A 23,283-nucleotide genomic window follows, 5' to 3' on the forward strand; every position below is an offset into this window, starting at 1 on the left:
CAGTCCTTTATAAATAGGACAAGTCCCTGGAGCTAGATTAAATTACATGAAGAAGTGCTAGTAACAGAGCGTCTTGAACTGGAGTAATTCCCGTCTCTTGGCATTGCAGCTGCGAGTAGCTCCTAGATGCCACAGCGTGCTGCAAGCACCGCGCACACCGTGCTGCTGCAGCACAGGCATGTGGCAGCCGGCGGGGCAACGCGCGCTGCAGCCGGCCCGCGCCCGCGCCCGCGCCCGCGCCCGCGCCCGCGCCCGCGCCCGCGCCCGCGCCCGCGCCCGCGCCCGCGCCCGCGCCCGCGCCCGCGCCCGCGCCCGCGCCCGCGCCCGCGCCCGCGCCCGCGCCCGCGCCCGCGCCCGCGTAGCCAATCACAGCGGGGAGCCCCTCCTCCGGTCCCGCCCACCCTCGCGTGCGCGGCGGACCGCTTCCAGCACCGCCCCGCCTTCGTTTTTGCCGCGCGGATGAAGGTAGCCGGGTGATGGGCACTCGCGTGGGCCAATCGGGGGGCCGCCAGCTTGAGTTGGGGGGGGACGGGGAGGCGGGGCAGCGACCGTTTGGCCTCGGGCCCCCTCCCCGTCCCCCGAGGCCTTCAGTCGCGGCCTCCCCTCACCGCGCTGCTGCTGCCATGGCGCTGACGGCCGGCGTGATCCGGCGGCTGGACGAGGCGGTGGTGAACCGGATTGCGGCCGGCGAGGTCATCCAGAGACCCGCCAACGCCATTAAGGAGATGGTGGAGAACTGGTAACGCAGCGGGCGCGGTGGCGGGGCCCGGCGGGGGCGTGGGCCTCCGGCGCCACCGGGCGGAAAAACGGCTTTGGGTGGCGAGAAGCGCTCGTGTGTCTTCTGCTTGCGTTGCAGGATAGCTGCCGGGAGTCCGTCTGAAATCTGTTTGCTTAGGCTTGCTATCATTTGAAAAGTTTTGTAGTTGTTTTCTTGCCTGTTTATTTTAAGCGTCCAGCTGATAATTTGAGGTTGGTTTGAGGATAAAGGCTGTCTAGGATTAAAATTGGTGCCTTTTAAGCGTTATGTGTGTTGAACAGAATCAGCCACGTGAAAATAAGCAGCAGAATGTGTAGCGCATTCCTTAAGGACCGTCTCTACCCCCTTCCTTAAGGGGTAGAGACGGTCATTCCTCGGACTAGACATCTTTCTTCCTATTTTTCTAAATTTCTAAAAACTTGTCATAATTATTGTAGATTGTGATTCTGAATAACTTACCAGAAAAGAAAAAAAGGAAGGAGAGTACCAAAACTTACTTGAAGCGGAACAAATTCCAGGATGACTGAAAATTAGAATTGGAACAAATTATTGCTTGTATGATAATGATTTGAAATTCCATTTAAGTCATATAGTCCTTCATTCTCTAGAATGCTTTCTTTATCTCTGCAGTTTGGATGCTAAATCTACCAGTATCCAGGTAGTAGTTAAAGAAGGTGGTCTGAAGCTCATCCAGGTCCAAGATAATGGCTGTGGTATCAGAGTAAGTAACCTAAATTGACAGTTATGTGATGCTTGATGTTACCACTTAAACTTTATTTCAATTTATAAATAAGTGTTTCTTGTCTTGAAAGGACTTGGAAACAAAAAATAACTTGTTATTTGCTTGTGCCTTTCACATAGAAAGAGGATCTGGACATTGTATGTGAGAGATTTACTACAAGTAAACTGCAAAAATTTGAAGACTTGGCCAGTATTTCTACATATGGTTTTAGGGGTGAGGTAAGCTCTTTGACAAGGTTTTGAAACTGTTCATTGTTTGTTGTTATCCTATTGTAATGGGATTTACATAATATCTCATTCCCAGCATTCTTGACAGATGGTTTTGTTTGCTGAGTCTGCCTTAGCATTGTGTAAGGTAGAGTGATATTTTCGGTTCAGAGAAAAGATAAGCACTGAGAAGGTGAATGAGCCACAAAGTGTGTTGTTCCCTGTTACACTTTTTTTTTAAAGAAATTGAAGAATAATACTATCAGTTGATTCTCTGCCAGTGCATGTGAACAGAGAGTGGGAGAACTTTTAGAAAATAAAATAAAAGGCAGGTACAGAGCTGTTGTTCTTCCCTGTGGTCAGCAGACCACTTGGCTTCTCTAACATGGTACACGACTGAGCCAACTGCTGTATCTGGGACTACTGAAATATATCTATTGCAATGTGATGCTTAAAAGTAGGTGACAAAATTGCCACTAATGCTAGTGCTGTAGCCAGCAGTCATCTCCTAGACCATACTGTTGGAAAGTTCCTTTGTTAATGCTTTTACCACTGGGGTTGTTCTGTAGCGATGTACCACCTGAAAAGAAAGAGGAAGTAACATGTTTTAAAACTGTTTGTGATATTTATAGGATGTGTTTTACCGCTCTTTGAAGCAAAACTACGGAAATATATGAAGTTATGTGGTGTCTACGGATAAATCACATAACAAAATGAATAAACCTGAATTTAGTAACTGCATTTGTATGTAAAAGCTTTTAATTACAATGTGTAATGATTTGATATAGTTCTGGCACCAGAAAATTTTTGTTACGACTGGCTTTGTGATCTGTCGTTTGTGTTATTTGACTTGCTCTGAGAATGTCCTGGGAAGTCAGACTTCCTTATCTGGCTTAATGTGATCCATTCTATTTGGAGAGCGTGATCCATTCTATTTGGAGAGAATGAGTTTAAATATATTCCAAAGGTGTTCTTCCTCTTTGTTGACAGTCTGCAAAACTTAACCTCTTTCTTTTTCATCTCCTTGCTGTTATCCCTGACTTTTTTTTTTAATTGTCCCTAATTTTTTGATCACCCCAGTACTTTGAAAATACTGTGTTCCAAGAAAATAATGAAATTGGTATTTTTAAAAAAGTGAGAAGCACATTTTGTGTTGTTTCTATAATAAGGTATAAAGAGTTCAAAATACATAGACCAGAGTCCATGGTCAGCTCTGGTTTTCCATCCACAGGAACAGCTGGGCATGTAATGATGCTGAGTGTACTTGGATGTATACATCCTTGCATGCTCCAGAGATCAGACTCTCCTGGAGTTTCCTGCTCACACTCTGTCAGCTGGTTGTATCTGCAGCCAGTGAGTCTGGTCCTGAGGCTGAGCTCACCAGACTGTGTAGACCTGTACACTGACTTTTCCAAGAAAACCAATGTAACAAGACCTAACTTTGTAATATTACGTGTAGTCAGAAGAAGAACTTGGGTAGGGCTTGGGAAGTAAACAGCAAAACCATGAGGAAACCAGCAAAGCCACGCAAAACCAGCTGCCTTTTATGAACACAACAGAAAGAAAAGAGCACCACTGTAATATCTTTGGAAACCTTCTTTTAGTTATATTACACTGCTAGCAGCTTGTATTGTCAGACGGAATGAAATGTTGGAAAAGCTAAAAGAAGGTCCTGGATAACAGTCAGTATTGTAGGTATTGAAATTCATTTAAGCTTTACCAACCTGCAGTTTTCTTATAAGGATTTTTATTAATTCCTTGCAAATGGTATATCAGAATTTAGTGATGCTATTCAAAGTGTGGGCACTCATTCAGAAATTAATGGTTTCTTGAGCAAGGCTCACAAAGATTCTTTTTCTTCCTCTAGGCATTGGCTAGCATAAGTCATGTTGCCCACGTTACAGTAACTACTAAGACAGCTGATGCAAAATGTGCATACAGGTATGCTACTTACTTATTATGTAACATTATGTAAACAGATGTATTTCTCTTTTCAGTGCTCTTAGTAACATGGCTCTGCATGAGACATGATACAGAAGAGGGCAATCTATTCAGAGCAAAGGGGAAAACAGGGAATTCTGAGTATCCAGAGCAGTTGCAAAAAAGGCTCCAAAAGTGAGAAAACATTAAGAGTGGGGAAAAAAAGTCTAAAAGGAATTCTGCCTCAGCATTCAGTATAGGGTAAACTTTTGTCTTTTGCTTGATTTCTGGAAAAAAAAGATGTGTTTACACAGGTAGTGTGTCTTGCAAACTTCATGGGTCCTGAACACAGGATCTTACAACTTAGTTTGGTTTTGTATGCTAGGTGCCTAAAGCTATTCAAAAAAGATCTCGAATATTCTCCTGAAAACTAAACCTCTCAACATAAGCAAAAATCTGTGCCTCAACTTCAACTGTTTTTAAGAAAAAAAATGGAAAAAAGGTGAGCTTTGCATCTGGAGTTGCGAAAGGTCCTGTGACTGTGATCTTTCTTGCATTAAGTATGTAGGGGGGGCAAAAAAAAGTATGCTCTTTAAAATTATGCATCTGTATATTAAAAAAAAAAAAAAAAAGAATTACATGGGTCAAAAATCTTCTATGCTCAGAATGTTATGGGCCAAAAGGAAACAGATTTTATATGTACAGACAAGAATTTTTCATTGGTATATTAAAATGTTAAGTCTAATGAAAAAGTTATTTTCAGGTCTGGACAGGTCTAGCTGTTAATGAAAAAGAAAATACAAGAATACTGCAATTACAGGAAAAGGGTCAATAGTAGTAATACAGTTAAAAACACATTTCTTGTTATCTACCTCTTTTCCTCTGCTGTTCCTCTCACCTCCCTACTGCCCCTCTTGGTACTCCCGTCAATGATGCCAGTTTTCATCAAGCAGAAGCAGGGGAGTCGCAGCCAATTGTCAATGTCCCAAGTGCTTTACTGGGAGGAGTGTGATGACAATGGGATTTCTTCACCTTCCCTCTTTTTGTTTTCTTTCTTTCTTTTTTTTTTTTTTTCCCTTCCCCCTCCCCCCCCCCCCCCCCCCCCCGGACCAATCTAGATGTCTGATAGCCTCTTATATTTATTTTCTGCTTAGAGCTACTTACAGCGATGGAAAAATTAAAGCCCCTCTGAAACCTTGTGCTGGAAACCAAGGGACTCAGATCATGGTACGTTTGTGTTTCTGCTCTCTCTTAACCCCTTTCTGCTCTCTAGTTGTTATGTGTACAGAACTTGCAAGTGTTATGTCGCAAGGTATGTGAGAGTCTCATCTTATAGAATATTTTCTAAATGACATTGTTGCATGTTCTCCCCCCCCCCCCCCCCAAGAGAGCAAGGTAAACTTCAGAAGATTCTCTCTCTTTTTTGTGGGGATAGTGCAGTGATATACTATCACAAATATTTCATAATACATGTGGACTGTTGAAAGCTTAATAGAAAGGGCGTAGGAAACTGCTATTTAGCTTTCAGTGGCATCGTGTGTCTACCAAGCTTTGCATGTGGGTGGGAATGAGGATTGCCCTTAGGATTGTAAAGGATAAGGAGCTCAGGACGGGAAAGAGTGGGGCAAGTTGCGCAGTCCAGAGCATGGAAAGTTGAGATCTAGCATAGGCATATCTTCTGCTGGACTTTCAATGAGACTATGTGCCTACAGACCTTGGCATGTGATCAGGATTAGATGAAGGGTTAGGATTATGAGAAGCGGGGAACTTGGAACAGGAGGGAGTGTGCGTGTTGCATAGTCCAGAGTGGAAAGTGGAAGCCTGGTCTTGGAGCGTACACATACATGCACCAAGCTTAGCACGTGAGTCAACCTTAGATCAAGGTTTAGGGTAATGTAACTTAAAAAAGAAGCTGAACTCTATATTTTTGCCTTTCTGTTTTTATCAGAGAAAATAATTTGCATATTGTGTAACTATTTAAATAAATAATGAAAATTTAAATAAAAAATGAAAAAATTAAGTTTTTGTTTTAATGAAGTTAACAGCCTTGATTGCAGCATGATTATCTGTATTTATTATCTGTATTTTATTAAAACACAGTGTAATCAGGAAATCCATTGTCCTCTGCAATGGAAGGAATATAATTTTTAATTTTTGAAAAGTGGATACTTGTACAGTTTTTTTGTTGTTGAGAAAAATACAATACTGATGTACCAAAATATCTGAAAAACATATATGTTTCTAGAGCTGCATTTTGTGAAGTAAACCTAAGCAGATTAGGAATAAATCAAACATGGATGCTTCATAAATAAAAATGCTCTCAGAACAATTTTGTCAGTACTTATTAAGAAGATGGGTTTAGACAAATTGCACAGTGACAAAAGATTAAAATTGACTTTTTAATTGTAATCTTTTTTTCTGCAGGTTGAAGATCTTTTTTATAATGTAAATACAAGGAGGAAAGCTTTAAAAAATCCAAGTGAAGAGTATGCAAAAATACTGGAAGTTGTTAGCAGGTAAACTAAAACAAGAGGCTCCATTTCTTTCTAATGCCAAGCAGAGCATTGGGGTTTTGGGAGGGACTGGCATGTGTGTGGGTTTTTGTTTATTTGTTTTTAAAGTATTTGTTATTGTGTGGTATCAGATAACAGTCCAATCAGATAAGGAAAATCCAGAAGAGAAACAGTGTGGTCGGTGCATTGCCATTACTAGCAAGAATTCTAGCAAGTCAGTTTTGTGATAGACTTGAATGAGTGAACTCTCAATGAACTTGGGCTGAAAAGGATCCAAAAAACATGCAAAAACATTGAGATTTAGCTGAATATGAATAAGCTGAACAACAATTTCACTTTCTCCCCAAAAAATCAGTTCAGCTGTGAGATGTAACGTTCCCTTACTGGGTCACTGATTCAGGCATGTTTGGCATGTGAAGAGGCTTGCAAGCAGGATTTGCATAATTTAACCAAAAAAACTTTACACTTTCAGTAAACAAAAAAGATAGCAAAGAGTAACAAGACACTATGGTATGTATTAGCATACTCCTCCAGTAAGATACAAAAGAGTCTTTACTAGCCAGGCAGGCACAGTCAGGAGGTGAAGGGTTGGCTTCCACTGCTCCATGGATGGCTGATCTGCAGTCTTGCTCAGTGTCTGTCTATCAACTCACTGGTGTTTTTTGTTTTTTTTTTTTTTTTTCCCATTAGGATTTTCCATTTAGGATTTTTTTATGTTGATTTTTCTTCTCTTGAATTCTGAGCTACTAACTGTCCCCATTGCAACAATCTATCCTCTGTCTGCATTTTCACTTTTCTCATCTTGCATGCTACTTTCTGTTCTTTCTCATAGCCTAGGATTTCTCTGGAAGTCTGGGCCAAGGTTGAGCAGCTGTGCTGTATCAAAACTAGGCCTTGGATCACAGACAGCTGACCCCGAGGAGGAGGGGAGCTCAGAGGGGCAAGGCAGTCATTTTTCAGATCTTTCTCCATGGAAGTTGAGAGTTGAATCTGTTTTACTGAAGAGGTTTTCCTGTTCTTGTTAAGCCTGTGGAAAGAAATTGAACAAACTAGGTCTATATTGGTTGGATTAGGTTTGGGGTTTTTTTTTTCTGAGGAATAACCTAAGCTGATCCTTGAACTTTTTATCATTTCAGCTTAGTTATAAATAGCGAACTTAACAGTTTTTTTGAAAGCTATTTAATCTACAAAAGCTAAATTCAGATAAACTATATTACTGTGTAACAATAAATGAAATTGCTCATGTTACTGGTTGCTTTTGGGCATTCATTCAGGGGAAGTAATCTATTCTTTCACGTATGGCACTCTTCTTTTTGCTTCTCTCTCAGGTATGCCATCCATAACTCAGGCATTAGCTTTTCAGTTAAAAAGGTATGTAAAGTATTTCTAACTTCATCATATTCATATGAAAGTGATGGAAAAGTTCTAATGTGTTGTAATGCATCTTTTGTAATGGGACTAGTCTGTAGAGCCTTCCCTTGTACTGAAATGTTGACGTGTGCTTTGCAGTTTGGATACAAAACACATTAATTAAAAGTGAACAAGATAAAAGGTGATTGTCATGAGTTTGGAGTTTTCTATGTTGCCAGCATTTTATTTTGTTTGTTTTATGAGCTGTTTCGACCTCTTTTGAAAGTCTGGTTACTAATAACTGTAGGAAAGGAAATGGGGCAGAGTACCTTTGGTCTGTGACATTCTTGATATTTATTTACTGAAGTGCTTTGTTCCTCACTTTCAAAGATGGTTTATTAGCCCAATGGACCATGCACTTGATGTGATCCATCAGTTATCGTATTTCTATGCTGTTTAACTTCTATTGGTTTTCTGAATACAAGTAAATAATAAGACAAAATTTCAAAAAGAAGTTGTACATTTTTGTTAGAAATGCAGATTGTTGTTTAATGTATTTCTGAAACCTTCAGCCAGAACTGTGATACTGATTTCTACTCTCTTTAGCAAGGTGATACTGTGTCAGATGTTAGAACCTTATCAAATGCCTCAACAGTGGATAATATCAGGTCCATCTTTGGAAATGCTGTTAGCAGGTACTTTGACCATCGATTTTCATTTTGACATGATGTGTTCTGCTAATCTCCCTATCCCTTCTCGTATTAAAGAACACAGACTGTGCTAACTTTACATGTATTTGCTTTAAAATGAATTATAGAGAAGAGGAAATGTTGCAATAATAGAGAGCTGTCTTGCCTTGTAGAATGTGTGGCTATTGTTTTTCTTTAGTCAAAGGAAAGGGGGGAGTTGTAATGTGTGTATCTGATCTTTTCTGTAATGCACTGAAAGGGAACCATCTGCTTGTAGTTTTCCATGTGCTAATTTAAAAAAAGAACACAGGTCCAGCTTGCTCTACAAGTTCCTGGCCTCCATGAAAATTTTACCTCTCCTTACTACAATCTGCTATTTCATAAATTTCAAAGTCTTCTAGAATTAACTTTTCTGAAGTTTTGTTTTCTAATATTTTGACAAAAGCCACGTTAGCTAAAGCTGAATAAACCAGCAGGAAAAGCTGAAAAACAAACAAAAATGCATAACCCATTCTATTTCAAAAACTTTATCTGCAGTTTTAGGAAGAATTCTCTCTTTATGTTATATTCAGCTGTGAAGAATTCATAAACAGGCTTATTGAATGAATTTCTCTGAAGTCTCCCATGAATACTTAGCTGCCAGTTTGATTCAGTTACTAAAATCACAATTCACATGTAAGGAATTGAACTTTGAATACATGAAAACATCTTTAGAAAATGCAGCAAAGTAAAAAAGGCTGTTTAGCAATAAGGTCTGCAATATTATTCATATTTTTGCTGCACATTTGGTTTTGCCTGCAATTAATGCTTGTTTGATGCAGCATTTTGTTTGCACAGTCCTGAATAAATTGTCTATCTCAATTAAAATTTTTATAAAATCAAGTGGAACCTTTAGTCTACCAATTTCAGATGTCATTAAATCTAGCTTATTATATAAACCAAAAACTGAACACAACTAAAAGTTGAAGTTGGAATATATGGATTTGAATTTGAAAAAATTAGCCCATAAGCCTTTTCTATATTAATTTTAAAAGTTGGCATAATACCTTGCTAGACAATTGTACTCACAAATACATCACAAAAATCACGCAAACTGAAGATTTTTATTGTTAGGATCTGTACACGTGAGAAGAAAAAATGTTTGTTTGTTTTCATATGACTTCTTAATAGCCCACGTATAAATGCTAAACTGGTAAAAGTGGACACAACAGTTCAAGAAAAAGGTGACCTTCCCTGGGCTACTGGCAATTTTGAAGTGTCCTTTTCTGCCACTGTCAGTGACGTAAACTGACAGTTCTAATGTAGTGGATACTGTGATATGTTCAGGTATTAAAAAGATATTCTGGATGGTTTTGTAGACTCTAATCATACTGTATCACTGTTTTACTTAGGGAGAGATAAGCAAGAAAAAGATGCAATTGCTGTTTTATTATTTTTGTGTTTTAAATAATTTTATGGATCAGCAAAGAATGCCTAAACTCTAAAACAATTCTAGTGCTTTCTTTAACTGAAACAAATGAAATACATAGTAGTGTATTCCTACTTGTGAGTAGCATGCCTGAAACTTATATCAACAAAAGAATTCTTTTTTTTTTGTTTATTTCTGTAAAACTGTCAATAGAGAACTGATAGAAGTGGGCTGTGAAGATGCAAGCTTGGCCTTTAAAATGAAGGGTTATATAACGAACGCAAACTACTCTGTGAAGAAATGTATCTTTTTACTCTTCATAAACCGTAAGTTTAAAAAAAAATGCATATTGTAGAGTTGTATGTTGCTTGCATAATAATCAAAACAACAAAATCCATTTCTCTCTAAAGAACTAGGAAAACATTCCAAGTATGAACTTTCAAGAAAGCCATTGAGGTTTATATGTATATAAAATATCATTCTCATATATATATATATATATATATATAATATATATAAAACACATATATAATGCAGTACATTATAGATCTTAAAAAAAAGTTTTTTCTATTTGCAATGTGGGTCATATTTCATACTCTAAAATATGGAAAGCAGCTGAGACTGGGCCTAAAGAAATTCAAACTTACGGAGTGTCAAGGTTATGGTTGCAGCAACATTGGCATGGGATGCAATAAACCATGACTGTACCAAAAATGAAAAGGTATTTTGTTTATTCCAATTTTAGCATGCTTTTGAAAAATGCTTCTAAATGTTTAAAAAAAAAGACAAACACAACAAACAAACAAAAAGCCCAGAATTACACTAACGCAGCATTGCCTATTCCTGATTTGATTTCAGGATGTTCAGGAGAAAAAAAGGGGTACAACTGATGCCTTTCGAAGATGCATTGCATGAAGATTTTGGTCTAAATGAGTTGTTAAGCATTGTGCAGTGCATTTCAGTGGTGCAGTCTGAATGTAGCATTTTGTTCTTTGTTTCAGATCGACTGGTAGAGTCGGCCGCTTTGAGGAAAGCTATAGAAACTGTATATGCTGCTTATTTGCCAAAAAGTACACATCCGTTCCTGTACTTAAGGTAAACTAATAGAAAGAAGTCGCCTTTTAATACTACCTTGTAGGGTGTAGCTGGAGTGAACAGGTTTAAAAAGCCATTGGTATCCCTGATGGTAGTGTTAAGCATCACGTTGAGGTAGTTTATTGCCAAATAGGAGACAATTCACTATGTGTTTTTAATATTAGGAAGATCGTCACATTAAAAATCTTAAAAAGGAAGGCCTGATTTTCCGAAGTAGTGAGCACCTGTAACTTCAACTTAAATCCTTTGACATTATGGCTTAGAAAAATTAGTTGCACTTGGAATAAAGCAGAGCATTTAAGACCAGTCAGGTCTTTTATTCCAAACTACATTAACCTTTTTCCTTGCTAGGATTTATATTGTGTTCTAGAGAAGCAAAACATCATCATCTCTGTTTTTACTTATTACTGTTCTTGGTATGCTAGTGCAACAAAAAGAGGAGAACTGCTATCATACTGCTTACAGAAAGTAAATATTAAAAAAATTTAGAATAGTGGCTAAAATTGAACAGTAACTAACTGTCATTGGACAATATAAAACAGAATGGAAGAACTGTAACTGCTCTATAATTACTAAGCAATTAAATTTTACCATTCACCTATGAAAAACTTACTGATATTTAGTGCTTTTGAACAATAAAGTGCTTGCACTGCAGCATTCAGCTGGATTCCTGCTAGGTATTGCTGCTAAATGACAGGGCGTCAGAGCTCATTAACACATGACACACTGTAATAAAAGTTACTTCTAAAAACTGTTTTGTAGTAGTACAGTGGAGAGCTTGATTTAAGCTTACCTATGTTAACTGATTTTGATGAGTTTGGAATCAAATTCTTCAATGACACTGATAGATATAGATATATAAAATACCCACAACCACACCCACACACCCCCCAAGCAAATCTGACTGTAGATTTCAGGGCTATTTTGGCTTCATTGCCTGGAGTCATGGCCCCAGGTCTGACGAATCTTGCATCGAACTGATTAGTGCCCTCTCTGCTGTCCATGGGAAATTTTAGGGTAGCTTCTTTTAATATGTTTTGCAGCCTGGAAATAGCTCCTCAGAATGTAGATGTGAATGTGCATCCTACAAAACATGAAGTCCATTTTCTTCATGAGGATAGTATTCTAGAGCGTGTGCAGCAACATGTAGAGAGCAAGTTATTGGGCTCTAATTCTTCAAGGATGTACTTCACCCAGGTGAGCATACATGTTTCAAGTGACCAGAACACTGCACTGTATTAACAGTGGTCATGTTCACTCTGTTCAGTAGTACAATCTAGGTAGTAATTGATGACTATCAATGTTATACTCACAGCTTCAAATCTCTGCTCTATACTCAAATTGCTTTAATATACCACTGTTGACAATGAGGCAGTAAACTTACTGGAAAAAAAAAAGTGAATGAAAATATTTTATATACCTTTCTGCCAAATACCTTTTCAATCTTTTTGGTTTTACAAATGTGTTACGCTTCACATTTGGTAAATTGTTTTTATTCTGCTCTGTTTCTGTGTGGAAGACCTGTTACTGGTGGAATTGTTTTTTATATGTATTTGACAACACTTTGTATTTAATCTAACTGGAAAAAAAAAGGAAAAAAAATCCATAATCTGTATGTATAGTATAGTATAAGAATTATAACCACTAACTTTTTAAAACAAATTTTCTTGTGCTTGTTGACAGTAAAGATTTTGTCTTTGAGATGAGGCAATGTTCACTAATGATTTCCTTAACTGCTAAGATGATGTTCATGCTATGCAGGTGTCAACCGCTCATACAGGCCACCACCTTTGTGCTTGCTATGGTGTCTGTGCAGTTTGAGTGTTACCCACCTTTGAGCTGTGAGATGCTGTGAGAAGATGGCTGGTCTTTGGTTTGTGCTGAGTCTCTGCTCTTCTCTCTTCCATATCCGAATGAAGACATTGCTTCCGGGGGCTGACTGTTCTTCCAGTGAGGTTGTAAAATCGGCAGCAAACTCTGCTGCAATTGCCAAAGGAACCAGTGATAAAGTTTATGCGCACCAGATGGTCCGCACTGATTCCAGAGAGCAAAAGCTGGATGCTTTTCTTCAGCCAGTGAACAACCCACTAAGCGCAGGCCCCACAGAAGTGACAGCACAGGACAGTGCGGGACTTCCTGAGGCCACAGTCAGGCCACAGGATGCTGAAATGGAAGATGTCAGTGATGCAGCCGAAATCGCTGATGCTCAGAGGGCTGCAGTGACAGCTGGGGGCCCAAGTGAGAGTAGAGACTTGACTCCTGAAACAGTGCTTCCTCGGTAAGTCTCGTCTTTGCTGAATATGGAATATTATCTGTTCATTTCATGGCACTGCTATCAAAGAAATTAAAGTTCATTTCATGGCACTGCTATCAAAGAAATTAAAGTTCATTTGTGAACCATACACTACGTAACTTGTAAGTTCTGTAACTGGAATGGGAAATTCTGTGTGTGTTGGAAGGTGGGAAACTAAATAATGACATTAACCTTAGTTTAAGGAGGTCTTACTAGTCTATTTTTTTTATTTAGAGGTCACCCTTTTGTGGGAGAATAGAAAATACATCATTAAATTTTTCAGACAATATTAAAAATAAAAGCGCTGTAATCTTTTTTAGCTCTCAAAGAGAGAGGTTATGAGAGGCCAAAGTCATTTGAGAGAATCTGATTTCTTTTTTTCCTAGTATTGCAGGAAAAAAAGCCCCTTAGAAATAACATGATTTTGTGATGTGTACTTTTGAGCCTGATTGGCTTGATGCTTAAGTAATAGACACTTCTGATGCAATCAGTATAAAAAAAAGTTTTAAACTCTCTTATGAACTACCATTTTCTAACAAATTGTGCCTGGGAAGTACAACGAAACAGTCTTTGCTTGTGAGAAGCTTTGGGAAGCTTTCTGCATTTCCTTTGACTTTGAGCCTGTGAATTGACCATCTTATCTGCTGTGTGTGTGATAAGAGAATAGAACATACTTCCTTTTTGTTTCCTTATTGCAGAAAGAGACCACGTGAAGACACTGACATAGAAATGGAGAAAGATAATAATAGAAAGGAAATGACTGCTGCCTGCACCCCTAGAAGAAGAATTATCAACTTGACCAGTGTATTGACTCTCCAGGAGGACATTAGTAATGAGGCACATGCTGGTAAGCAGTTGTCTTGCTCCCCAAGATTACTGTTACCCTGCCAATTAAATATGTTTGCTTGGACTGCTGAGGAAAAAAAACTTTAAAAAGGTGGCCACACTAGCCCACTGCTATAAGCAAGCTTTTAACAAAAAAGTTTGTTAAACATCAAGGGCCAAACTCTGAACAGACAGCTACTAAGTGGTATGAGCTGTACTTGCCTGATTTTAAATTTCAGTATACCATATTAGTAAACAGATATTTTACATGTTCTAAATAGTTTGCACTGTAGCTTGCATTGTAACTAATAATCCCTTAAAATCATAGCTTCAAAAGCTGAGTTATTTTGTAACTTTCAGACTGAAATGTCAGTTATGATATGTTCACCACAAAAATTTTGCTTAGTTGCATGACTCTGAAATAGATTTATAAGGAAAACTTAATGAAGGATCAGGCTTGATGATCAGGTTTTCATTTACTACTTTTACTCATCATTTTTGTTTGCGTCTGTCTCACTTTTATGAAAGGAGTTCATAAGTGACTGGTGAAATGTTCTTAGTTCTGGTAAGTGTTACTTTGGAGAAAGGTGAAAGGTTTGCAATTCTTACTAGGGTTGCTTTCTCTCAGCATTTTCAGTTGCCATAAGAGTCCTATTGAGTCACATAATCCAGTGTTTTTTGGTTAGTCTGAATGCTGGGAATCATTTTTTCTCTCTCGCTCTCTTTTTTTTTTCTTTCATTTTCCTTGAATTTATTTTGATTTTATTGTAGCTAGAATGGGGGAAACTCCATAGTTAAAATGGCTAGACTAACAAGGCTCTATAATAATAAACAAAAAACTAAAAATTTCGATCTTTAGAAAGAGCAAAGGTGATTAATATGCGCTCCTGAAAAAGTCTCACAGTGGGCTGGTAATTCTGCACTCATGATTCCTTATCTGACTATCACTGTTTAAATACTGAAATCACACAGTTATACCTGTGCTATAAAATCTCCCAAAATGTCCTAAAGTAGCTGGTAGAATTTGTGTGGCCATTTGAGGTTTTATCTTACCTTCACCGGTGAGAAATATATAGAAGTGACCTTTGTAAGAAAGAAATACACTTTAACCATGTTGTATTTCTTTAGAAAAGGTAACATTGAAGTCTGAGCAGCATAGTGCTTTGTACCTGCTGTGATTGCAATGCCAAAGCCCTGTGAGGAAAGTGTTTCAGAGAACTGTAACTAGTTACATCTTTTGTGGATGGGCTAAAATGGACTCTTAATATGGAATGTCACTTCTCAAATCATTTTTTTTAATAAATGAGAAGGCCAGAAATTTATTTTGAGAAAGCAAAAAAATTATGGACCTAATCTGCCACATTTCCAAAATTTAGTCTGACTATTATATTTTGCTGAAAGGTTGTTCTACATCTGCAGTTTTCTTTTAAGTATGTCTGTATTCCCTTACTAATCTCTCACCAGAAACTGCTCTAGGAAGTCATGCTATTTAAGTCAAATACAGAGATTTTTATAAATTTGCTTTCGTAGTTTAACTATTATATAATCTTTCTCATTTATGCTTTAGTATATGCAACTATACGCATATGCACACAAATGATTTTAAGATTTCAAAACATATATTGATAGTTGGTAGTACAGGCCTATTTTAGAAGCAGGGTGTAGTAGTGCCTGAACAGTAGTCTGAGACTTTCACATTAAAAAGACATGTTACAAACCAGTCAACCAAATCATTCCAGCCAGGGTTGATGCTGGAGTTGGGCATGTATGGAAATTTTTTTATTTTTACTTGTTGTTGTTTTTTTTGTTTTGTTTCAGGTCTTCAGGAGATGCTACATGATCACTCATTTGTTGGTTGTGTCAGTCCTCAGTGGGCTCTGGCACAGTATCAGACAAAACTGTATCTTCTCAATACAACAAAACTCAGGTAAAGAAGCTATTTGACTTGCCAGCAGTCGAAATAGCTCCTCACTACCAAACTAATTAGAAGGGAGAAGGAAATGGCAGAAAAACAGTATCACTTTCTTGTCACCTATGCAAAAAATCATGAGGCTAAGAATTAAGCAATCAGTTCAGAAAGTGGAAATGGGTCTGGCATGCTTGTGAAAAGTTGCAGAGCATCAGCGTCATCAAAATGCCAACTACAGTACTGTGTGCTCAAAAACTGGCATAACAAAGAAATTGTATGTGCTTCATGACTGTCTACAGCAGTAATTTGTCTATGGCAGATTGTGCAAATGTGAGCAAGGAGAGGTTTCAAAAATGTCCATGATGTATCCACTAGGGTTTATGCAATCAGCAGGACACAATGACAACACAGTTTGTTTTTTTCGTAGGCACGATCTTCAAAACTGTGCCAGTTACAAAGTTTTAGATAGATGAGTATCAATTTCCAAGCTCCAATGCATTTCTTGCAATGCAGCAAAGGAGTAAACAGGTTTAAACACAGCGTACCTGGGAATAAATTGATGGTAGCAGCAGCTAGATATGTAATGCTTCTGCACCCATATGGGTCAGAAACCAAGCAACAGATTTAATTGCATACATGTAGCTACAAGCTTAGGGTGTGCATGAAAATCTTAAACTGTTTAGTTAAAGTAAGATCTTTAATATGAGTGGACATCTCTGATGTTCCCAAGATGACCCCTACTTTTCCCTTTTTAAATATGTAGCTTGAGGTGGTCATGCCCATATAACTAACGAACTTTTGTACTTCGATTTAGCCAAGAACTCTTCTACCAGATACTTATTTATGACTTTGCAAACTTTGGCGTCTTAAGGTTGTCTGTGAGTATCAAACCTATTTTTTTTCAGACTCATTTATAGGTTGGTTTTTTTTTTTTTTTTTTTTTTTTTTTTTTGTCATCTGCAAGATTGATGTTTCATTTCCTTTAGGCTAGCCTAATGTAGCAAATGCTGTTAGCAATTTTGTAGCTGCTGCTGTGAGTTGTAATACTGGCCCCATGTTAGCCTAATATCTGGCTATTCACCAAATTTTGTTGCTCCTTATTGTACTGGGACAAATAATCAGTTTTAATACATAACCTATCTTTATCAGAAATATACTGTAAAATTCTACTGCTTATCTTGCAAATATCAAGCACTTTGAAGAATCATGGACTCTATAGAATCCTATCAGTAAGAAATTAGTTGTGTGTGTTTTTGTTTTCTTGTTTTTTGTTTTTTTTTCCTAAGACTGGTTAGGATGCACAGACCTGCTCACTCTGCAAGCCAGAAACAATTGGATTATATTTGAAGGAAGAAATAATTTTAAAGGGTGGGAGGAACTTTGCGATTATTAATAACAATTTTGCCTTCTCCACTTCTAGGAGCCAGCTCCTTTATTTGAGCTTGCAATGCTTGCTTTAGAGGACCCTGAAAGTGGCTGGACAGAAGAAGATGGTCCAAAGGAAGGGCTAGCTGAGTACATTGTTGAATTTCTAAAAAAGAAGACTGAAATGCTGAAAGATTATTTCTCTCTTGAAATTGATGAGGTGACTGCTATTACCTCTGACAGTGAACTATGTTAGATGTTGATAATAGATAACTGCAATAATTTGCTTGCTTCAGAAATAATCCTGAGCTGGTGAAGTACCATCAGTAAGAACCAATTCCAGTAAAAGATCTAGGTGACTGTTCCCTTTCATTCAAAATGCTCAGGGTTCATGCTGCTTTTGGAAGGTGGCTACACAGAAGTTTTTATTCAATGACTGTATTTAAATACATACTTCAGTCACTGCTCCAATAAGTAGAATCCAGATCTTCTATCCAAGGTGTGTGGCTTAAGCAACTCTCTAGCCCTGGCAGGGTTATATATTCGGTCGGTCGGTCTCCCTTACTTTATACAAAATGGAACAGCTTCAACAGGTTTTATTTCCCCAAAATCTCACTTGACTCAGATGTTCTTCTAGGAAGTGGGAGTTGGGGTGTGTACTGTCCTGAATTGAGGTCTCCCTGACCTGAGTGGTCTAAATCCAAGCCTCTCAATTTAAAAACAGCAAACCCCAAACCTCTCCCTGTGATGTCTGCCCAGAATCAGACTATACAAACTTGTAATTTCAGATGCCATTAAGAGTCACTAAGTTTGGATAAAAGTACAAACATCTGTTTCATAATAGATAAGTTTTGATGCATTTACTGTAAGAAAGAATACTTTTTTTTTTCCTTTTTACTGAAGCAGCAGTGTTGCATTGCAGGAAGGAAACCTTATGGGATTACCGCTTCTGATAGACAACTATGTTCCCCCACTGGAAGGGCTACCTATGTTTATCCTTCGCTTGGCCACAGAGGTATGTGTTTTTGTTTTTCCTTTTTTAATAAAAAAGGAGTTTATCACAAGTGTCTTTTTCATTTAAGAAAGAATGAAGTGATTCAAATTAATTCCTAATAAGTTGCATAGGGAAGGCAGGAATTGGTTTAAATGTACTGTTACATACTTAACCCTTTGCTGTGGTTACTTATCAGTTATACTTTTGCCTCTGCAGTCACGAGTGCTAACCAAATGAAAATAGATACTCACTTTTACTTGAAAGCCTTCATTTCTACCCATCTTATTTCTGTTCCTTTACATTACCAGCACAAAAATGGCCAAAACACTAATACGAATTTTTCATATTAAGAATTTTTAATCATGTCTCTTAACTGCTGCCCAGATTTTATTAAGTGGCTTTTCTTTATTGTAACAGGTAAACTGGGATGAAGAAAAGGAATGTTTTGAAAGCTTAAGTAAAGAATTAGCCATGTTCTACTCCATTAGAAAACAATATATAATAGATGAAGCCAACCTGACAAACTCTCAGGTATGAGAATACGTAACTAGTCATATGAACAAACAATTAACAATTTTTTTAAACTATAGACTTCTGTACTTTCAGCGAAGTGAATCAAGTTGCAGGGAAGTGAGATTCTGAAAGAACACATGGCTTAGCTTATCTGAAGAACTGTATATAGCAAAAGAACTTTGTAATGTGTATTGTAGTGTATGCAGTACTACAAAAGCCCATGGCCTCTTAGCATTTGGGATATGTTTTTAAGCTGCTGAGCTAGGATATATTTCTACAGAATAAGGATGCAAATATACTTAAAGATATAGTCTGGTTATGGCAAGTATCTGATTATCTGGTTAACTGTTCAGTCAAGTTAGCCAATTCTGCAAGTGATATTACTAAAATAGAGCTTTCAGAGCTTGAACTTGACTGTATAAAACAAACCCTTTCTCTAATACTAGAAGAACTTGCATAATCTCTGTAGACTCTCATAGTAAAGTTGAAGAACTACTCTGCCTTAATGAAAGAGAATGAGTTGTCTCTTTCCCCTCTGTACTTCAGAATGAAGATTGTGACTCTGGTTCAACATGGAAATGGACTGTGGAACACATAGTTTACAAAGCTTTTAGGACTCATCTTTTGCCTCCTAAGCACCTCACAGAAGATGGCAACATTCTGCAGCTTGCTAACCTGCCTGACCTGTATAAAGTTTTTGAGAGATGTTGAACAGGTAGCTAGACAGACTTGTGCATATGTAAAAAAGCATTCATTTTATATTTTATTTATTTAGTAAAGGGGGGAGATTTAATATCTTACCTCCTATCAAGTAAATAAGTGGTGTATTTTCCTTGTATTGATTAAAGAATAAAAGATCTTTTAGCTATGCCTAAACACAGCTGAATTTCCTAAGCTGAAAAATAAAATCTGTTCAGTCTAAATATGAAACTGCCTTTGCAGAAAACAAACCAGGTTAAGTGATCTTGAGAAGAGATAGGGCTTTAGGTTAATTGAAATTTTATTGCTTTAACTCAGCTTGCCCTTTGAAAGCCACAATATCAGTTACTTACCTGTACTTGTTTTTTAAGAATGACTGTTGTATGACAGCATCGGCAGTAGCTGTATGACAGTATGTGAACATATATGCAAGGCACATTTTCTATTACTGGGCTAGCGCTTGTGGTATTTCAAACCCTCTGCCCTGCATTTTAAAATCATCCCTTTCAACCACGGATTCAAAAAATAAAACCAGGACTCCTATGACAGATAACAAGTGACTATACATACACAAGATAATACATTTCAAAGAACAGTTGCAGATGACAACTGACTGCTGGCTTCAGGGTCAGAGAAAGATAGACAGTCTTGCCAGGAAGAAAAAAATGCTTGAGCTTTAACTTGACCCCTGACCTTTCCTGAGGCTGTACAAGAGTCCCGCAATATCACAGATATTGTTACAAGGAGGCTCTCAGAGAAAACAGCATTCAGGAGCATGTTCCAGCCTCAGCTGAGTGGTTAACAGGAAGTGAACTAGAAGCTGACATGCTCCACACTATATGCCATATAAGAAGAGGCATTAGCATAAGTTTTGTATACATGAACTCTCTCAGAATCTCTGAAGTATCTCTTATCCTCAGAATACACAGCTTGATTCATTGTTTTCAAGACCCTCATGGTTTCTTCTGAACAAGTACACATCATTTTCTATTCTGTTAAATTCTGCATTTTCACTCTATGTGATCACCAACCTATGATTCTCTTCTATTTAATAAGTAGGCCTAGACCCTGCAGATGCTTCTCAGCAAGAACCCCCCCCCCAGAGGCATCTAGCATATAAACAGAACATGAAAGAGAGCTTTAATTTTGTGCTGTAAAGATGGCTTTTCCCTTAGAAAGCAGCTCTGATATAAGCAGAAGCAGTAAGGCTCTGGCTTGCAAGGAACCTGAAACTTGCCTTGCTTTGAGAAGAACTGAAGGGAGATTTGCAACAAGAAAACATCTGACACCAGTCCAAAGGAAAGATTTCTCTTAGATCAAGTGTTGGACTCTTACTGGCCTGAAGCAAAGTCTAACATTGAGTAGCCCCCCTTCAAATGGTTCAAAATTATAATTCAGCAGGTCTCCCACTTGTGATGTGCCAGCCTGAAAAGGAGGGAAGTTCTTAATAGCATTTAGTATCCACAGAAAGGGGGCAACAGCCAAAAATGACTATAATAAAGAGATCAAGAAGATGCTTCTTAAGAATATGAGGAACAGAATTCAGTGTTCTCTGAAGACTTTGTTCTATCTTATTGGTAACTCAGTATTTCAAAAGAAAACAAACACCTTTTCTGGTCAGTAAAGTGTCCATTTAATAAACTCCTTAGCAACATTTCCCACCCCCTTCCTCCCACCCTAAAATTTCAACTCACACTTAAGCAGCAGATGACATACAATTTGATAGTGTACAACACAAGTTTTTAAATCTGTACTCTTACACTAAGAGTATCAGAGGCTAGTATTTGACAAAATTACCTAGAACTTTCATGTGCCCATGCAAAAAAGCAGATCTTTATGTACAGTCCCTATTTATTTTCTTATAAATTTAAATATTTTACAAAAAATGTGTTTTCAAAATGTATAAAGTTTAGTGAATACCCCATATGTATCTTAAAATAAAATGTTATCTGATTTCAAAGGTTATTTCAACAATCTAGCATCATTGAAGTCTAAATTGCACCATATAAAAGGCACTTGTGCTGTGTGATGTCTTGAGCAAATATAGTTGTTAGTTTATAATACAGTATTACAGTGTCTTTTGAATTCATGCAGTTGTCTCCAAGCATCAAGCATCATTAAAGCAGCCAAAAGAGATCGTGAGTAAACTTGATTCCACAGTTGTGAAAACATTTTCTATCGCTAAGTCAATCACACAGCATTGTGTTCCAGCTCTGACTCTAGAATCAAATGCTACAGAAAAATTGCTGTCATTCACATGGGAATTCAAACTACATTTCATTCTCTCATAAGTTACAAAAAAAAGTATGCCATTTAATTATGAAACTAAAATACCATTGAACAGCTCAGTGTTCAAACAGTTTGTGCCAATGAAAGTCTGTATTTAAAAACAAGCTAGGGGCTAGTTATTCAAGGAGCAGTGCACAGTGTTTTTTATTTTCACTTCACTGCTGAGATAAAAGCGCAGTCCGATTTGCCTTCATCTTCTCCAGCCTTTTCATTAAGTGGCTATTGGTCATCTCCATCTCTTCAATCTTATCCTGTGCTGTTCTTAACTATAAAATGAAAGCAAAAGTTATAATCACTTTAAGCTTAATTGGACTTTGTGCTGTTCTTAAGCCTCAATAGAGGAAGTCAAATCAGGAACATAATACAAGTATTATATTCTTTATAAAGGTGCCACATATTTTGAGATAAGACACTTGAGCCATGTTTACTGCAGTCAAATGCACTTGTTAAAGAAGATTGGGAAGCAATTTAAACATGAATGATGTGTACTTATTCCAAAACAGGTAGGCGCCTGCAGCTTCCTATTACATGCTATTAAAGGCAAAGACCTCTCTACCATCATTACTCATCAATGGATATATATTCTAGTGGGTAGCAAGCATCATGCCAGTCATGGAGCAGCTCCTAAACAAGCGTAATTGGCAGCACAGTTAAGTACAGCTCCTTTCCAGCTCCTTTTTAAGTGCATTTGCTGGAAACTCCCTGAGCTGACATGTGACATAGGGAGGATGGGCTTCCCAGTAGTTTTTATGAAAGAATTAGATCAAAATAATACAAATCATCACATTTAGAAGGAAATGCAACTTTAGATCCTTCCTTTCAAAGGAGTACTGTGTTGAATTGCAATCAGTAGTACTTCATGTGCTATAGTTGTCTTCTGAAGACAACACTGATGCACTCAGAGGTGTTTTCAAAACACTTCAAAGCTGTAACAGAACATTACTGAAAGCTTACTTCTCGCTGAAGCTTCCTCTTTTCAGCTTTGAGTTCATCTTCCACTTTTTCTGCATTTTCTGCTGCATTTTTATATCTTGCAACCTGTCCCTCAAGTCGTCCAATCTGCAAACCCAAATAAGGCAAAAGGAATAATTACTATCCTGTAACAGGGTGCTCCATGCTGAGCTCACCTGCCACCAGCTGTTCTTCCCTTTCCTAAAAGGCACTGTACCACAAGGCATCCTCTGATTTATCCACAGAACCTTCCTCAGGAAAGAGGAGATTAAAATGTGTTAGCAGCAGCCATGATTGCAAGGAGAGGGTTTAAAAGAACTAGTAAATGTTCAAACAGCAGAATAAACTGAGGGCAGAAACTTGCAGTGCCCTTCACTGCCTGGTGAGGGTGGCAGGAAACAATGGAGAGTGGAACAGAGTACAGGAAAGAGCACAGAAGTCAGAGAAAGTTAAGACAACTAAGCAGAGAGGGGCTGAACAGAAAATGAAGAACTGGGGAAAATCGGGATTAAAAACAAAAAGGTGGAAAGTTGAAAAGCAGAGACTGTGAGAAAAGGTGCAAAGCAGAAAGGAGACAGCAACTGTATCTGGATATGATGCAAGATGTCTTGAGCTCAGGCACAGTTTTGCAGTACAGAGGGGACTTGAGACAAAGCATCACTGGGATTTGCTGGCATTAAGCCCACTTGCTGGGTTGTTTTGTGTCTGTCTCCCTGCCCCACAAATCCATAGGTCAGGTTAGTACTCTATTGCTGTGCAAGACAA

General features: G+C 38.0%; 2 protein-coding genes across 16 annotated transcripts in view; one reads left to right on the forward strand and one right to left on the reverse strand.

The window, feature by feature from the left end:
- Positions 1–461: 461 nt before the first annotated feature.
- Positions 462–19,455, forward strand: MLH1 (mutL homolog 1). The gene is made up of 19 exons (XM_026101313.2): positions 462–739; positions 1,388–1,478; positions 1,619–1,717; positions 3,573–3,646; positions 4,780–4,852; positions 6,050–6,141; positions 7,467–7,509; positions 8,095–8,183; positions 9,799–9,911; positions 10,587–10,680; positions 11,724–11,877; positions 12,600–12,958; positions 13,672–13,820; positions 15,617–15,725; positions 16,522–16,585; positions 17,128–17,292; positions 17,995–18,087; positions 18,484–18,597; positions 19,126–19,455. Exons 1-19 carry the CDS (start codon positions 477–479, stop codon positions 19,288–19,290), a joined length of 2,403 nt encoding a protein of 800 aa, XP_025957098.2. The 5' UTR covers positions 462–476; the 3' UTR covers positions 19,291–19,455.
- A 1,533-nt stretch (positions 19,456–20,988) lies between these two features.
- Positions 20,989–23,283, reverse strand: part of LRRFIP2 (LRR binding FLII interacting protein 2) — a 58,368-nt gene continuing 56,073 nt past the window's right edge. For all 15 annotated transcript variants that reach the window (XM_064506515.1, XM_064506524.1, XM_064506520.1 and 12 more), the window contains 2 exons: positions 22,522–22,626; positions 20,989–21,833 (listed from right to left, as the gene is read on the reverse strand). In XM_064506515.1, coding sequence (XP_064362585.1) covers positions 21,723–21,833; positions 22,522–22,626 — 216 coding nt within the window. In that variant the 3' untranslated portion in view covers positions 20,989–21,722. The remainder of the gene's footprint in view (positions 21,834–22,521; positions 22,627–23,283) is intronic.

This window comes from Dromaius novaehollandiae, chromosome 2 (genome assembly GCF_036370855.1).
Source record: "Dromaius novaehollandiae isolate bDroNov1 chromosome 2, bDroNov1.hap1, whole genome shotgun sequence".
NCBI lineage: Eukaryota > Metazoa > Chordata > Aves > Casuariiformes > Dromaiidae > Dromaius > Dromaius novaehollandiae.

What these genes read in the sequence shown, in the direction of transcription:
- MLH1 (XM_026101313.2), top strand. Translation starts at nt 477, where the DNA reads ATGGGCACTCGCGTGGGCCAATCGGGGGGCCGCCAGCTTGAGTTGGGG. An exon ending in ACCAAGGGACTCAGATCATG is followed by an intron (nt 4,853 to 6,049) that starts GTACGTTTGTGT and finishes TTTTTTCTGCAG; the next exon opens with GTTGAAGATCTTTTTTATAA. An exon ending in TCTCTCTTGAAATTGATGAG is followed by an intron (nt 17,293 to 17,994) that starts GTGACTGCTATT and finishes GTTGCATTGCAG; the next exon opens with GAAGGAAACCTTATGGGATT.